Source organism: Opisthorchis viverrini, assembly GCF_000715545.1.
Source record: "Opisthorchis viverrini unplaced genomic scaffold opera_v5_22, whole genome shotgun sequence".
NCBI lineage: Eukaryota > Metazoa > Platyhelminthes > Trematoda > Opisthorchiida > Opisthorchiidae > Opisthorchis > Opisthorchis viverrini.
Window position 1 is genome coordinate 61,728 of NW_008751678.1, and position 17,493 is coordinate 79,220.

A 17,493-nucleotide genomic window follows, 5' to 3' on the forward strand; every position below is an offset into this window, starting at 1 on the left:
GGTGCATTGCAAACTACGTCGATGGTTGCTAAATAATCATAAAGTTGTTACTATACACCGCTGGACTTCCTCTAGTCACGCTCCCCGGCCCTTTGGAGAAAAATAATACTACCTCACATTCAGGTCAATGAATACAACGACTCAAATAAACCACAAGTCATGTTGGTCACATGCTTCTCTAAGTGTTATAAAATCACAAAGTGTTAATCAGCTTTATAGCCATCAAACACCTTAACTCTTAGAAATTCGCCCAAGAAATATTATTTGAAAATCTTCTTATCATTTCCATTTAAACTCCTGCACGACATCTAAATGCAAACTTTCGACAATTGCCTTCGAGTCCCTAAGTCCTATCAACCCTGATTCACACTGTGCAGTGCATTTTTATCGCGCCTTCCCCCTCAAGCCACTTCTTTCGAACTGCACTTCTACTAATTTTCCGATTATATGCTCACTTTATGCAACTTTTACGAATTTGTGTGCTAAATGTTCACCTGTCAAGGTGCACAAAGCTATACTTGACTCGACTGGATCCGACTCGCAGTAACGACTGACTAATTCTGAAGATGATCTTCTAGGTTCGCATTACCAGGCTCACAATGGTGACGCATGAATCAACGCGCGCGTACTGCGTTTCATAGTAATGACGATGCCTCGTATATATGTTACGACATGCTTCACATATCCCGTCATAGAAAAGGTGCCCAAAAATGGTAGAGTAAAGACCCATCGCAGCAAACACTATTCTATGGTCCCCGTTTTGATCGACCCCGTGAAGTTTCTCGTGTGACCCACCATGAGATTGGTACTCACTTCTGAAAAGTTCATAAGCCACCATAACGGCCGTTTCTCTTTCGAAAGTAAAGAACCAACGTGAATTCTGAATTAAACTACATTTTACTTACTGGCAAGAATGGATTATGGAACTTTCTGAAGCATCCGGCTCCTCTACATTGAGTGATTTCCGCCAGTCACATCAACAGACGCTGAGTGTGAGGTCTAATAAACATTAAATTAGAGCAGAATATCCTAGCTTACCGCAAAGTATTCCTGAATTTTCCAGGTTGACAACATCGCGTTTCGTCTGACCAAAGAAAGTGAAGTGTTGCGGCCAAAAGAAGACTATCAAATACCCGTTTGTCTCAATAGCGACGCAACGATTAGTGCACCTGTCACTGGAAAACTTGTTATCACTTGTATTGGCACAGAACCAGTAGAATCGGACCCTGGCCGAACGGAACCTGGTCAAGAAAACGAATCTGCCGTTTCGACACGGATTTCAAAACCAGAGCCGGGAGAAGGAATACAATGGATTTATTATCTCCGTGGTTTGCCGCAATGAAGTGGTTGTGATTCTTAGTTCCCCAACTATGCGCTTTTCCTACATTTATAGGCGAATCAGCGAAAAACATCAGGTGTCCATTGAGTATATTTGTAATAAGTGAATAAAAAGCATGTAATTAATGGGTCGTGACCGGTGTCATACTTGGGTGCAAGTCTGTTGTCTATCTGTATGGGTATTCTGGGTGTCCCTTCAACCTGAAACAAGAGTAGCTAGGAATTACAACAACGGAGTACTTACGGTGCACCAACAAAACGTCGGATGTTGGGACTGGCGGCGCTCATCTTAGACATTTCTTCAGGCAGTAACTGAAAGTCGAAAACCTAAAAAAGAGTGAGTGCATCACAGTTTCGTAATAACCACATAGCGTAAAGGTGAAGTCACGAAAGACTAAGTTGGGGTTAGTAAGTGTCTCGAGTACCAGTCAGCGAAAGCTACCGGCTTCTTCAGCTGTGTCCTTAGTAAATGCACACCCGTTTGTGTTAAATAACTTTTGAAACGACTTGGTGTAACCAACTCGGCAAAGCGATGCTCTTTCAAAGGACACAAACTTGGCCTGGGGATCGAATCATGGAACGGAATTACTGTTGTATTAGTTGCCCTGAAACTTTGGAAGCCTTTCTCTTGACCCTTATAAGAGCGCGTGCGTGCGCCTGAAGCCTGTGCGTCACGCGATAGATCAATCTTGGTCCGATGACAAAATACCCACCATGCTGTCTACGGAAATCAATCAATATCTGTGCTCAAAGCCGTGGTTGTTTATGTACGACGATACCAATGTCCTCATTGAGAGAACCAAAGAAGGAAGAAACAGCTGTCCATTCCCTGAATGGGCAATGTCTCCTTGTCGTTCTTGCACACCCAATTGGACAGATTGTTAAAAACGACCATTGAGGAGTAATTAGTCCCCTCCATTCAATATGGTTTGTTCAGTCAGGCTGCTCCCATTCTAGTATGTGGCTGAGTAGGGTAAGATGATATCTGGATGGGTCATTACCAGAATAGTTGTCACGGACACCAGGACAATGACAAGGTTGCACGTGCGACAGCGAGTAGATGCAATCATTTGAAGAGGAACTGCTAGTGGAGAGGAAGGCTTATTCTGAGCAGTTGCAAACGCGTAGGTTTTATTTTCTTGGTTTTAAGCAGGCAAGAACAAGAAGCAATAGTGCTTACATGGAGGCGAGTCAGGGTTAACTGTGGAGGGTTATGAAGAAAGTTAGAGGTTCGAAGAATGATATCTTCAAACAGGATCATGGCAACAACCATCGGACATCAAGACGAGCTACCGGACTGGGATTGAATTGAGTCACCCCTTTAAAATCAAATTGATATGCAAATGAGTGATAGTCAAGGTAACGTTTTGAATAGCGAGACATATTTGGATTCCACATTATTTTGAAACGGAGGACGCGCCGATCGAATCACATTGGTTTTCAGGTTAAACTAGGAAGTAGCCTAGAATGCTATTGATTTATTGAAAACGGAGCTAGTCTCTTCAAGTTAGTACAAGCCGATAGTACGGGTATACCGGCCCACAAAGTTCACATTCAGGAATAACCTAACGTTTTTTCGCGCATCAGTGAATGCAGTGCTCCATGACCTAGGTATATCAGGTTCCTTTATTGACACACCTTGGAACCTTTCGGGTAGTTTATCCGTCAGGATTGAATATGTAATACGAATCATCAAGTACCCGCTTATATGCGCCAAACTGTAATCTAGCTAGCTACAATGGAAGCTCCAAATGCTGGTTACGCAGCAATTTCAACGCAGAAATGATTCTCTGAATATACGGGGCATTCCAGCCTTTCCGCAAAGGTGGTTTCACTCTTAGGGAGGCTCACTTGTTGCTCCCGTAGAAGAATGCCCTCTCTGGCGGTGAAGGGAGGGACAGCGAAGTGCGTCGTATAGCCAAACCAAGCTATGCTGATCGGGCGCGTGGATGTACGTATCATGGCTGATCAAAAGGAACAAAAATGGCGATACCAAGCAATTGGATGCGAACAGCTCTACTTGCAAGTAGAACAAGTTCTGACTCACCTCCAAGTTTTCTCGCATTCGGGCCGCTGTAACAGTCTTTGGTATCACACTTAGACCACGCTGAATGCAATGCCGAAGGAGAATTTGTGCTGGCGTCTTTCCATACTTTGCACTCATTTCCTTCACGACAGGTAAGTCAAAAAGATTATCCATGGCGCTAGGTGAGATGTTAACAAAATGGTTTCATCACAAAGGGTTTGGTTTAGACTTACATATGCGCATGCCATAATAGCTGTTGTTACTATCAAACCGATGAATATTGTTTCATGAGTGACCGATACATGTGAACCATAAGTCATAGGCTTTGGGTTGGGGGATTAAATACTGACTAAAAAACAAGGAACCACTCAATGAACTTTGGGGAAAGAGGACTATTGCTACATCTCCAAATTCTCTGAGGTCTTGTTTAAAGGAAGTAACCAATTTTTCTCAAGATGATCCACTATTTACAAGGCCGCTGGAAATTCTTCGACAGCCCACCACCGGTTTCATCCTTCACAAGGTTGGTGAACTACCCGAGTTTGCATCAAACTTACAAACTTACAAACAAACTTAACCCAAATTGTACGCAAATGTTTCTTTCACATAAGCAGGGATAGATTTATAGTTTTACCACTCCTTGTATAGCCTCCTTGTATGTGCGCCATACGACACACAAATGCAATTGGCCGGACCAATATGAACAGCTGCTGTCCTGTAATGTAAGCAAAGTGAGCCGAACACTATATGGAGTTACAAAACTTTCCCGGAATACCTACATACCCGACATAGCTAAGGTTAGGGCCTTTAGAGGTTCTTTTGGTGAAGATGGATTGTTTCGCTTTCTCTTTTTAGTAATAAGAGCAAATACGTTACCAGTACTGCTCAACAAGCTGTGGAGTCGCCCTATGCTAATAAACACGCATGAAGTTAAAAGCAACATAGATAGATATTTAGCTTATCGTTTGGTCTCTAACGATGCGAGCGCACGCAACGCAATCGACAGCAATCGATCTACAACCAACGAATAGCGTACGACGCATGTGTATTACTCGGTACCATCCAAAAAGTGCATAGCTCGCTTCACTTCTAGAACAGAAGACGATTGGTCAGTGTTGAGACTTCAACAAGAGTAAAATCGATATAGAGGACGATGAAAATGAACGGAGGCGAAACACACTCACTTACAAGTTAGACTGACGTTACGCTAAGAAAGTATGCTCCGATCTCTCTTGGGTGTTATTAGTGCGGTCAGGCTTTCTGGATAGGGTCCCTGTGACCCCTCCTGCGCTTGGCTGGAAACATTGCAAGAACTAGTAGTTGATCTATGTCAGCGGCTTCTGTGTTGTTGGTTTCTTATCACATGGTCTGAATGAGTGCTTGGAGGCTTGCGATGAGATAGTGGCTCGTTCACTCTTCTGTTCTTTCCATTTTAGGGCATTCAGAACAGTTATACGGCAGTGAGGCACCAGTATCTATACTGATGTTACCGACCCCTGTGATGATGACCAGTGTTCGCTAAAACATTGGCCACCGCAGGACGTTGATGAAAACAGTATTAGTCTGGTAATCACACACAAGTATATGGTATATAAGCGTATGTCGCGTGAATAGTAGATTTTCAGTAAAGCTTGCTCCAAGTAGGCTGTAGAGTCACTTTAGCCTAGCATCGTCGGTCGTATTGTCATTTTTCGATGGTCAAAACGAATATGTGGGCGAATTAAAGTGTTAACCTCATCAAATATTAAGCGTGGACACTTTGTAGTAGTTCTATCTGACAGACTTATTCACAAAAAGTGGGACGATGGAGAGGCTTAGTCATTCATTACCAGGGATAGTTCTAAGCCCTACCAAGTAACGATGACGCACTGGTTGCAGGCGCATACCTAAACGATTATTAGGCGAATTGTGAGACACGGGGACGTTATTGCAGGTATATATATACAATGCCCGACAGAAATGATGACCTACGTATGGTGAAATTGTGCATGTGAACACGGCTAATTTGTCTATGAACTCAGTACTGCAATGTCTGTCTTGGTATGACGTACGGAAGTAAGCAACGGTCATTCTGACTCGTCAACAGATTTTGTGAACCAGAAACACACACACACTGTGCGAAACCCGCGTTGTGCTCTGAAGAATGGGACATTCACAGGAAATGGCTTTATAATTCAACTGTGTCGTGTTAGCTATGTTGACGAACAGTCATTAGATACGAAGCGAAATCGGTGAGGTACAACAAACTTAGGACTTACTACCTGTCATACGACCGATTATTAGGAGACCCGTTGCGCAGCTGATAAGCCAGAAAAGTACATTTAGTCCGATGCTTGTCTGACATTCTAGGAATCATTTGGTGTTGTAAATCGTTTGTTATTTGTAATCCCATCCCGATGTATGACTGACGTAGTCAAAAAGACTATTTTGTTTTCTTAAAATGTGCTCGTAGTCCCATTGGGCGAGTACTATGGGAAAGTCCTCTTCCGCACCTACGACAAATGGTCCATATTTGTTTCCTGTAGAGCGAATCAATTGCAGTACAGTTGTTTCAAGGAGCAAGCGTCTTTCGGCTCCGACTTCCCTGCTTCCTTGTCCTAGATAAATTTTCCAGTTAAGAAACGCCTTAGGTGATGAGTTTTAGCGCCAATGTAGCACAAAAGAACCTCAATGTCAGAGTAAACAAGATCCACTTGGCCAATGAATCAAATAAGCAGACAACTTGAAGTACTTTGGGAGACAATCTCCCGTTGAAGTTGGATCAAGAGAACAACAGCGATGTCGGGTGTAACAAATGGAGTGTGTTCTTTCACTGACGTCAAGCATTCCGATGACGATCAGGAAACCTCAGAAATAAACTTGAAAACACTGAGCTTCTCGGACTCTATGCAAATTAGTTTTCGGTTTTTGTTCCCGACTGCTTACAGCCGCTCTGTCCGTGTTTCACGCTGAACGACTCCGCACTCAGTGAACTGGACAATAACTACCGTTTCTATGTCATGACCCAAACTGTTGATGAGGTTTCCACATGCGAACCTTATTTTCAGTAATTCGCATTCGATCATGTCAGGTGCACACGATAGGTTTGAATTCCGCTAGACACGAGAAGCTTTAGAACGGAATAGAGTGGCACAATGATTCATCGGTCTCTTATCATCGAGACCTATCACCACAAAGCGGTACATATTCTGGACAGAATGGTTTAGAGTCTCGCTGTCGATTTTAGACGATTGTTTACGTTGACTTCTGAGTCAAGGTCAACGGTGTTTATCGTTCAACTCAATGAAGTTACTACACAGATGAATCTTGCGTGCAGAGCCGGTTCACTAGGAAGTTGTTCCTCTATTAATGCGATAATATTCTGGGCTAAATGAAAACTGAAGTCAATACATCTAATTACCTGCGTGTTCCTGGAGCTCCCAAAGGCGCGTATGCTGTCACATGCAAGCCCATCGCCGTCGCGTGGTTGATCAAATCTTGATTAAGGAACCCCAGATGACTTTCAATTTGAAGCACGACTGGTTTGATGCGCGCACAACGATAGATCCTATCGATTTGCGGCTGGGTAAAGTTAGAGATGCCAATCGACTTGACCAATCCCAGTGACACAAGCTCTTCCATGGCCTGGCGGCGAGAAAATAACAGAACCGACAAACAGTTCCTTCAAGTAATTCTCGCCAGTCAAATTCGACCACGGGAAAGTAGCTTTTTGGAGAGGGGAAACCCATCCAGTGGAGAGAGATTATACCGCTTGCCTTATCTGATAGCTGAAGTGCCGTGAACAAACTTTGTTTGATCGCTTACCGAAAGCCAAACCGCTGATTAAAATACTATGGAGTGTAAACGTTCGACCGACTTACAGGGTGGAGTTGTTGATCTTGCAAAAAGGATTATAAATCGTGCCCTAAAATAGTAGGCCTGGATGGACCACCGGTCGAACAATAGGTTAGAATAACAACTGACTACGTGGTGGGCCCTGTGAGTTTGCGATTTTCGCGTAACACAACTCCACAGAGCACGGAATGCTGTTGGGATACACTAACCTTGTCGAATTACTTGGAACGATGAAATTAGGTATGCTGTATAGAATCACTATATAGGACACATATTCAGGTTTGGAGTTGGGAGAAGCTAGACCAGTTAATCACTAGAACCAATGTGTACGGATAACTTCTTTCGATTATGACTGAAACATGTGTCTGAAACATCCTTTAGAACAGTATGAACGAGAGTTTTTCAACACGAGTGATCATGCTTTGGTTGGTTGGTCCAAAATGTCTAATCTGCTGAACGATACCCTGAATACTAGTTATCAGGAAGGTCAGATTCCTGAAAGTAACCCCAGGATGCCCGAAATCTACTGAGACCCTAAAACCCCACCAAAATCTTAATAGAAAAGCCGGCAACCATACAGGTCAGTCAATCATTCAATCTATTCAGCAAAAGCCGATGAATGTTCATGCACGCCAAAGAAACATGACCGAACGTGATCAGCGTTCAGGTATTTCATAGAAGCACGATCGATGTTGATGGGTGTTCACTAAACACCAACCAGACAACCTGGATCAATGTCAGAAAGTCCCCTTTAAATAACGCGGGCCGTTGTAACTTTTGCACTCGCTTGTTTGGAATAAAGCTGTTGTGTACCCTTGTCGGTGAGTTCTTTTCTGGTACCAGGTGGGAACAGCAGTTAGAGATAACACTAGTGCAGGCAGACTCATCATCGACCCCAAAGCATTAGTGATAGAACAGCTCCCTAAATGCCACTCAAAAATGAGTGGGGAAAGGGGCGGAATGTGGACCTATAATGAAAGCGTCTTACGTTTTTTGGATAAAATAACAATGACCAGCTGCTTACAACCCAAAGAACAATGGTATGGACAAATCTGAGCATCATACCGGAGCGTCATACCATTGGCTGGACTGAGCCGGTATGCTTAAACTCCATTCCACATAGACTCAGTGTATGAAAACATACGGAATCTAGTTAGCTAGTTCGGCTAGGTGACAGCAAGGTTAACACAGTCAGCTGGACGATGTGCCGTTGAGGTCTCCAGTTACATATATAAGAATAATCATGTGGGTTGCAATCACGAGGACAAAAAAACCCACGGCACTTAGTTTGATTGCATCTGCTTTCGTTTTGAATTTGGCAAGTCATCACCTTTCCCCGTGACAGTGCGGTGTAAGCGAATGGAGGTTCCTATGACGGTACTTTAAGAACCGAGGTAGAAACAAGCAGAAAAAGCTAATGACGTTGGAAACGCTATTCGGTCAACAGAAACATGGTGTCCAAAACCAGGGTGACTTTGTATAAGTCGTACTATATTTATATCCGGAAACAAGTGAAGTCGAAGACTACGGCTCGTTTTGTTTGAAAATCCGTTTCTGGAAGCCCACTCTGATTGTCATAGCTGTGCGATGACTTGGTACACCTTCCACTAAATACCATCGAAGACAGCTCATCCCAGAAAAAATTTGATGCTGGCCTCTTTTTAGGCCAGTCAGGACTTGGCTTTCCGGAGAGCAGTGTGGCTAGTAATTTCTAAACTTTTCGGGCTCTTTTTCTGTACAGCTTGGTATTGTGCCAATCGACTCAGTGGTAAATTCTAATGGACCTCCCCCTTGGGGGCGAAAGTTCCCGTTCTCCAGAGTTCACCGTTTCCTCACAAATCAAAAGTATTGAGAATAGTAGCTAGCATGATAAGATTTGTGCCAAATTACGCGGATCTCCTTGCAACAACATTGCGAATAGTAATAGGAACCTGAGAGACTTACTTTCCAGGTCACTTCCAGTTCAACATAATCATACAGGGCCAAACCACCAGGACCCATGGGCATAAGTTCATCTCCTGGCTTTTGAGATTTCCCATGATAGATTACACGAGGTGAACATACCATAAGTGATACGGGTCCATGTACAAGATACAAATCAAGGTAGTCGAGCTGAAGATCTCGCAAACTGAGACGGCAAGCGCCAGTAACGAGTTCCGGTCGATGATGGGTGTGCCAGAGCTACGGGTAATGGATAAAATGATCGTTGGGTTCAGGGAAATACCTTAGACGTCACGAATATGGACTCCCTTCGGATTTTGCCATTCTGAAGAGCGGAATGCAGTGCCCGACCCACTGCCTTTTCGTTTTGATAAAAATAAGCACAGTCAAAGTGCCTGTAACCCACATCAACGGCTTCCCGGACCGCAGCCTCTGCTGCAGCCTCTGTGATCTAAAGAGAATGAAGTTAATGAAAAACAGAGTGTTTGCTCACAAACACTCCAGGTACCAAATCCCACAGTTGGAATACTGTGACCGTCGCCCAGTTTGATGGATTCCATCTGTTCACTGAATTTGGGCAGCCGGCTTCGGAAGAACAATTGTTCCAGGTAAAACTCCTTAAGTTTGGTCTGGAAGGCAGTGTTTTGAAGAGAATGCCAAGATATAACGAGCTGAAGCTGTCACATATATCACCAAATACCAAAGGTTAACGTATTTTATACATTAATGAAACCTAGTGGCAGGATAGGTGTTCCAGTGAAGCGCATCTTGTCTTGGTAATCCATATGAGACCATATCACCCCTCTTTTGACGGAATGGAATACTTTTCAGTCTTCTAATGCGGTTGTTAGTCGATCTCAGGGGCATTCTTTTTATCAGTCTTATCAGAATTGTCTGAGTGCCTAGAGGTGTAGACATCTCGGAGTGCTTACAGTTGGCTGGCACTAAATCCCTTTCTCTCCCTTTATTCTTGTCTCCACAGTGGGGTTTTGAAAAAATTCTGATCGTACGGCAACTAGGCATCGGGTTGAACACTAGTATGCAGTCGATGATGACAACGAGGAATCATTTTCACTGCCTGATAAATGATCTGAACTATATGAATCTCTGACATCAGCGCCGGATTCGCCAGTCACCTGTGGAAGTTTGGTAAACCACAATCATTTCAAGGTGAACCGAACTTGTAAGCCGTTGTTAACCTAGGGGAATACGGCAGACGACAGACTGCTATCAGTATACCTAATCTGAATGATATTGGAACGCATTGTATTATCCAAACCATTTCATCCTCATTCTGGAAATGTGAGCAACCCCGATTAATCTCCTTCCGCGTTAAAAATCAAACTTAAATTGGGACGTTGAAAAGGGAAATACTCCTCTGACACCCAGCTCCACTACATACAGATATCAAGCCTGGTGATCGACCACGGGACTCACTTCATAGCATGCGAAAACATGTCAGTTAAAGTACTCGTGTTGTCTAAGCCACGGTCTGCATAGGAAGTCAAACTATACCGAATAGCTGAGAAGGGATTGTATGGATCTTTCATCCCAATCATCAGCAGTGCACATCTCAGGAATTTCTAAGGTAATTCGAATCTGCGACTCTTCGGTTGGTAGTTTACCGTACAGTAGAAATCCAACTTTCTTGTTAAGTGATTGGCTTGTAGGCCAGAAAAGCTGTTCAAAATGTCCTCCGAAATTGTTTGCATCGTGATTCATACTCCAACAGTTCATCCTCCTCTGACGGCTTGTATCCATTCACTCCCCTCTATTCCATTCACCCCTCTGTCTCGGTATTTATTCCAGCGCTATTTTTTCACTCATTGGAATGGTGCTCAGTAGTTCTTCCCTTGGTGTCCCTTGGAGGTTTGTATTCTGAGTGATATTTCAACGTTCGTTAACAGTCTAACAACGTGCTGAAGTCTATTCTGCACTTCTTCAAGACCGGCAAAGTATTTAACCTGCGATGATTTAACATTACAGCTCTCGAAAAAAAGTAAATCAGCTAGTACTATCTGGTCAATTTCTTCTGATTAAGCATTGCTCCTGGATGCAGCAAGACATCTATACGAACCAAACTATTGTTGAAATCCTGAAACTACTGAAGGAAAATAGAACATGTGGTTCTTGGAACGTATCATCTGGATAGGCCAGGGGATAACGCGCAGGTTTACTGATTAGAGGTCCCATGATTCGAACCCAACATCAACATTTTGACCGCCGCTGTCCAGACCTGAGCAATCTGGCAGCATCTCAGACCTCGTGCTTCCTTCGGATGACATGGCAGCTAGGCACCCCAAAGGGTGTTACGGCTGAATGGGTGTTATTAGTTATTATCAAGAATAATAAGAAATGTAAAACACAAGTAAAACACTTGGTACCGCTATAAAAACTCTTCCCCTCTTTTGTTGATGAAAACTATTAGGGATGAAGATACTATTAACTCGGCCATTTTCCATTTGGAAATCCTGACATAATCGAGTATATCACGATAGAACGCCAGATAGACTTGGCGAGTTTCAAGAGTCTCTCACTACTTCCAAGCTAAAAGTGTTGAAGTTGCTTTAAAGCAAATTTAATCAAATCAGAAACAAAGCAATAGACGAAGGGTCCCGGATGAAATCCAATCGATTGCTCCGATCAAACTAATATTTGGTGGTTGGATGTTGCAAAAGTGAGAATAGCTGTTGAAGTTTATCAGGAAGGTCAGACTCCTGAAAGCAACCACTGAATGCCCGAAATCTACTGAGACACTCAGCTCCGCTAAGTGCTGACCAGGCAGACAACGCCCTTTCAATATGCAGCGCGTCACAGCCTTGTATCGATCCCAGACAGGGCGAGTCAGGGTTGATCAAGTTCAGGCAACGCCCCTGCAATATGCAGCGCATCGCAGCCTCATAACAAAGCCAGACCGCGTGCGTGAGCATTGGACCAGGTCCAGACAGTGTCCCTCCAATAAATAGCACTCGCACGCACTCACGCTCTCGCACCTGCTTGTTCGGAATATAGCTCTTGTGTTCCCTTCTGTGAATTTTTTTCCGGCACTGGGTACTGGAGCGAGTCAGGAGCCAGATACAACAGACTGGCGAATCAGCAGATATAGCAGGGTATCAAAGTATGACCTAAACATAGGTATCATAATTTTAGGGGCCTCCTTCAAGCAGTAACTTCCATAAACCGAATTCCTGCAAGAGTGGCAAATTGTGCTCATCATTTTGCTGCAGTTTTTCTAAGCACTTCATCTGTAGCAATCTACTGACTGAGGTCATGTAGGGTTTTGTTTGTACCGTTCACTAACACTGGATGATAATGGTGCATTGCTGACAACAAAGTGATATGATTGCTGCAGTAGTACTTGTTCGTTAGCAGAGTTTTTGCGATTTTAGCTCACTTGGAGAATTCCCCTGTGGTTTTTCACTCATTCTTCCAACAATAGTAGTAATCCATATGAGACCATATCACCCCTCTTTTGACGGAATGGAATACTTTTCAGTCTTCTAATGCGGTTGTTAGTCGATCTCATGGGCATTCTTTTTATCAGTCTTATCAGAATTGTCTGAGTGCCTAGAGGTGTAGACATCTCGGAGTGCTTACAGTTGGCTGGCACTAAATCCCTTTCTCTCCCTTTATTCTTGTCTCCACAGTGGGGTTTTGAAAAAATTCTGATCGTACGGCAACTAGGCATCGGGTTGAACACTAGTATGCAGTCGATGATGACAACGAGGAATCATTTTCACTGCCTGATAAATGATCTGAACTATATGAATCTCTGACATCAGCGCCGGATTCGCCAGTCACCTGTGGAAGTTTGGTAAACCACAATCATTTCAAGGTGAACCGAACTTGTAAGCCGTTGTTAACCTAGGGGAATACGGTAGACGACAGACTGCTATCAGTATACCTAATCTGAATGATATTGGAACGCATTGTATTATCCAAACCATTTCATCCTCATTCTGGAAATGTGAGCAACCCCGATTAATCTCCTTCCGCGTTAAAAATCAAACTTAAATTGGGACGTTGAAAAGGGAAATACTCCTCTGACACCCAGCTCCACTACATACAGATATCAAGCCTGGTGATCGACCACGGGACTCACTTCATAGCATGCGAAAACATGTCAGTTAAAGTACTCGTGTTGTCTAAGCCACGGTCTGCATAGGAAGTCAAACTATACCGAATAGCTGAGAAGGGATTGTATGGATCTTTCATCCCAATCATCAGCAGTGCACATCTCAGGAATTTCTAAGGTAATTCGAATCTGCGACTCTTCGGTTGGTAGTTTACCGTACAGTAGAAATCCAACTTTCTTGTTAAGTGATTGGCTTGTAGGCCAGAAAAGCTGTTCAAAATGTCCTCCGAAATTGTTTGCATCGTGATTCATACTCCAACAGTTCATCCTCCTCTGACGGCTTGTATCCATTCACTCCCCTCTATTCCATTCACCCCTCTGTCTCGGTATTTATTCCAGCGCTATTTTTTCACTCATTGGAATGGTGCTCAGTAGTTCTTCCCTTGGTGTCCCTTGGAGGTTTGTATTCTGAGTGATATTTCAACGTTCGTTAACAGTCTAACAACGTGCTGAAGTCTATTCTGCACTTCTTCAAGACCGGCAAAGTATTTAACCTGCGATGATTTAACATTACAGCTCTCGAAAAAAAGTAAATCAGCTAGTACTATCTGGTCAATTTCTTCTGATTAAGCATTGCTCCTGGATGCAGCAAGACATCTATACGAACCAAACTATTGTTGAAATCCTGAAACTACTGAAGGAAAATAGAACATGTGGTTCTTGGAACGTATCATCTGGATAGGCCAGGGGATAACGCGCAGGTTTACTGATTAGAGGTCCCATGATTCGAACCCAACATCAACATTTTGACCGCCGCTGTCCAGACCTGAGCAATCTGGCAGCATCTCAGACCTCGTGCTTCCTTCGGATGACATGGCAGCTAGGCACCCCAAAGGGTGTTACGGCTGAATGGGTGTTATTAGTTATTATCAAGAATAATAAGAAATGTAAAACACAGGTAAAACACTTGGTACCGCTATAAAAACTCTTCCCCTCTTTTGTTGATGAAAACTATTAGGGATGAAGATACTATTAACTGGCCATTTTCCATTTTGGAAATCCTGACATAATCGAGTATATCACGATAGAACGCCAGATAGACTTGGCGAGTTTCAAGAGTCTCTCACTACTTCCAAGCTAAAAGTGTTGAAGTTGCTTTAAAGCAAATTTAATCAAATCAGAAACAAAGCAATAGACGAAGGGTCCCGGATGAAATCCAATCGATTGCTCCGATCAAACTAATATTTGGTGGTTGGATGTTGCAAAAGTGAGAATAGCTGTTGAAGTTTATCAGGAAGGTCAGACTCCTGAAAGCAACCACTGAATGCCCGAAATCTACTGAGACACTCAGCTCCGCTAAGTGCTGACCAGGCAGACAACGCCCTTTCAATATGCAGCGCGTCACAGCCTTGTATCGATCCCAGACAGGGCGAGTCAGGGTTGATCAAGTTCAGGCAACGCCCCTGCAATATGCAGCGCATCGCAGCCTCATAACCAGACCGCGTGCGTGAGCATTAGGTCCGGTCCAGACAGTGTCCCTCCAATAAATAGCACTCGCACGCACTCACGCTCTCGCACCTGCTTGTTCGGAATATAGCTCTTGTGTTCCCTTCTGTGAATTTTTTTCCGGCACTGGGTACTGGAGCGAGTCAGGAGCCAGATACAACAGACTGGCGAATCAGCAGATATAGCAGGGTATCAAAGTATGACCTAAACATAGGTATCATAATTTTAGGGGCCTCCTTCAAGCAGTAACTTCCATAAACCGAATTCCTGCAAGAGTGGCAAATTGTGCTCATCATTTTGCTGCAGTTTTTCTAAGCACTTCATCTGTAGCAATCTACTGACTGAGGTCATGTAGGGTTTTGTTTGTACCGTTCACTAACACTGGATGATAATGGTGCATTGCTGACAACAAAGTGATATGATTGCTGCAGTAGTACTTGTTCGTTAGCAGAGTTTTTGCGATTTTAGCTCACTTGGAGAATTCCCCTGTGGTTTTTCACTCATTCTTCCAACAATAGTAGTTTTTTTGCGTCGCAGGTTAACAGCCAGACAAAAAGCAATGAAGCAGTTGTCTGCGTTGACGCTATAGCCTTTATTGTGAAGTTCAATCATCGGTCGTAGTACTCTGTCGATACTCTGTTCTGACAGAGGCAGCAACGCTGCTCTTTTTCACAGGCAACGAGAAAAGACAGTATCGCGTACACCTATTTAGATTGTGTGTCGACCAGAGTCCAGAGTTTCATACCAAATTTATCCGGTTTATTGGACATAATGGTGAAGATCCGACCGCGGCTGCAATGGCATGGGTTGTTCTTCAATGGTTAAACACAAGCCAGTCAACCATAAGGTAGACAGCTAACTGTAAAGAATTTGAGTAGCGCACGAAGTAGGAAAAGCGGATCCACTGATTTGCAAACTAAATCTTATTCACATTATTGAGAGGAAGGCTCTTTTCAACACTCCCCATAGAACCCACGTGCATAATATAATCCGATGAATGCCACTGACTTCCCAGGACATCACTGGTACTCTATTACAACACGGTGCGTAAATTGCTGTCATCGATAAGCAGTCTGAGTGCGTCCAACGGAGTGAGTATCCAAATAGTGTTTTTGACCAATAACGAGGTCTAAAAATGTCCATCTCGGGTATCCGACCGACCGTTGTTTGGATCTTCTTCAAGCAACCGCTCACGCCCGCTTCCTCACCTGGCAATAGCGCGTCAGAACAATCATCCATCCACTGAAGCTCCACATACGTCAGTGTCCCCAGTAGATTGGTCCATGTACCAGACATCCTACCATAAATTGTGTGCGCGTGCAAACGCCTTGAGATCAATCGCACATGGTCTCAGAGGCCTAATCTCAGTTTAAGATACTAAGCCATGGAGGTAGGTAAGCGAACAGCCGTGCTGACCAGTCTTTACGTTCACCTCTGCAAGACGAACGTGGTCGGGACTGGTCATTCAAGCTCCGGGTCGTGGCGAATCGGCTGCAGTCAGGTGATCACACGTATGCTTATGCCGGTTTCGCGGTTTCACTGGCTGCCTCCGAGGTCCTGGTTGGAAAGTGCATGATACAACGATGAAACTGTTTCACGAAGCATACAAACCATGCAAACGAATCAGCTGAAACTTAGAATCCAAGGCACATAACTATGTTTTGTACAAAGTCATGAGAACACAAGTACCCACCTTCAGGCAGAAATACTGACGAAGGTTTAGTCGAAACACCATACTCCCGGGAACACAATAAGAGTTTTAGTGTCAGTCACACTTGTCTCCGCTTGGCCCTTGAAAATATCGATTGTATAGGCACAGGTGGATGCAAACTCTTCCTGTCACATGTTCTGATCATGTGATTAGTTGTGGCTCCTAATCTGTCAGTCGACAAGGCTTATGAACTAGATGGTCCATCCGCTAGGCGTAGTTCTTTCTTCACCCTTACTAAATTTGTCCGCCGTAAATTCTGTCCATCCATCTTTCTTCCCACTCCTGATTCCCATGGAATCACGAAATTCCGGTCCAAGAAACAGCAAAATTCTTGATGAGAATTGTGTTTTGAATCAGGCCAGTACTCGTCGCAGCTCACCTACGAGCATCAAATCATTTGTCACCATCCTCCATTACTTCTAGGAACGTTCTCCAGGTTCTTCTTTCCATTGATGGATCAAAGTCTACAGCTCTTTTAATTCTGGTTTTGAGTTGGTAATCCTGGGCATCCCAAAAAACTTTCTACCTAGTATAGAAATTATGGTGTGCTCGCCAGACAACCCACGTACGCATTCACTTCTGAACAAGTGAACTAGAACATTCTAGACCAATCGGTCCCTGTAAGTCCACTTATAGGGTGCCGTTTCTCAAATTCACAGTATCGACACTGGAGTTCCTACAGTGCATGATGATCCACTTCGATCGGTCTCTAATCGCACCCATCGTTCAGCTGCAGCACTCTTCCGGTGCCTAGCTGTCGTGCCACCCAAAGGAAGCACGAGGGCTGCGATACTGCCAGGTTGCCCAAGCCTAGGCAGGGGAAGTCGAGAGGAAGAGGTCGGGTTTGAAAAACGGACCTTCCGGTCAGTGAATTCGCGCTCTAACCACTTGGTCCATCTCGCACCCAGGTATTAGCTAATAATGCCACTCTTAACAAAACCACTTCTAATCACTCCCAGCCACCCACCATATCCACGTGCAAACCACCACCACAGTGAACACTGACCTTTCTACCACTTTTGATTGGGGTTTATCAAGCTCAGTTATAGCCAACCCCTCAAA

At 43.9% G+C, this 17,493-nt stretch overlaps 2 protein-coding genes across 2 annotated transcripts in view; one reads left to right on the forward strand and one right to left on the reverse strand.

Moving 5' to 3' along the window:
- The window catches only part of T265_01932 (hypothetical protein), a gene marked incomplete at both ends in the record, with an annotated part of 61,557 nt that extends 60,018 nt beyond the window's left edge, over window positions 1–1,539 (forward strand). Inside the window, one exon of the mRNA XM_009166070.1 lies at window positions 1,064–1,539. Within this exon, the coding sequence (XP_009164334.1) occupies window positions 1,064–1,342 (279 nt within the window). The remainder of the gene's footprint in view (window positions 1–1,063) is intronic.
- Window positions 1,540–1,584: 45 nt separating this feature from the next.
- T265_12895 (hypothetical protein) overlaps window positions 1,585–17,493 on the reverse strand; it is a gene marked incomplete at both ends in the record, with an annotated part of 30,422 nt that continues 14,513 nt past the window's right edge. The window contains 6 exons of the mRNA XM_009166141.1: window positions 1,585–1,665; window positions 3,386–3,542; window positions 6,765–6,988; window positions 9,143–9,379; window positions 9,423–9,590; window positions 9,633–9,768. Coding sequence (XP_009164405.1) covers window positions 1,585–1,665; window positions 3,386–3,542; window positions 6,765–6,988; window positions 9,143–9,379; window positions 9,423–9,590; window positions 9,633–9,768 — 1,003 coding nt within the window. The remainder of the gene's footprint in view (window positions 1,666–3,385; window positions 3,543–6,764; window positions 6,989–9,142; window positions 9,380–9,422; window positions 9,591–9,632; window positions 9,769–17,493) is intronic.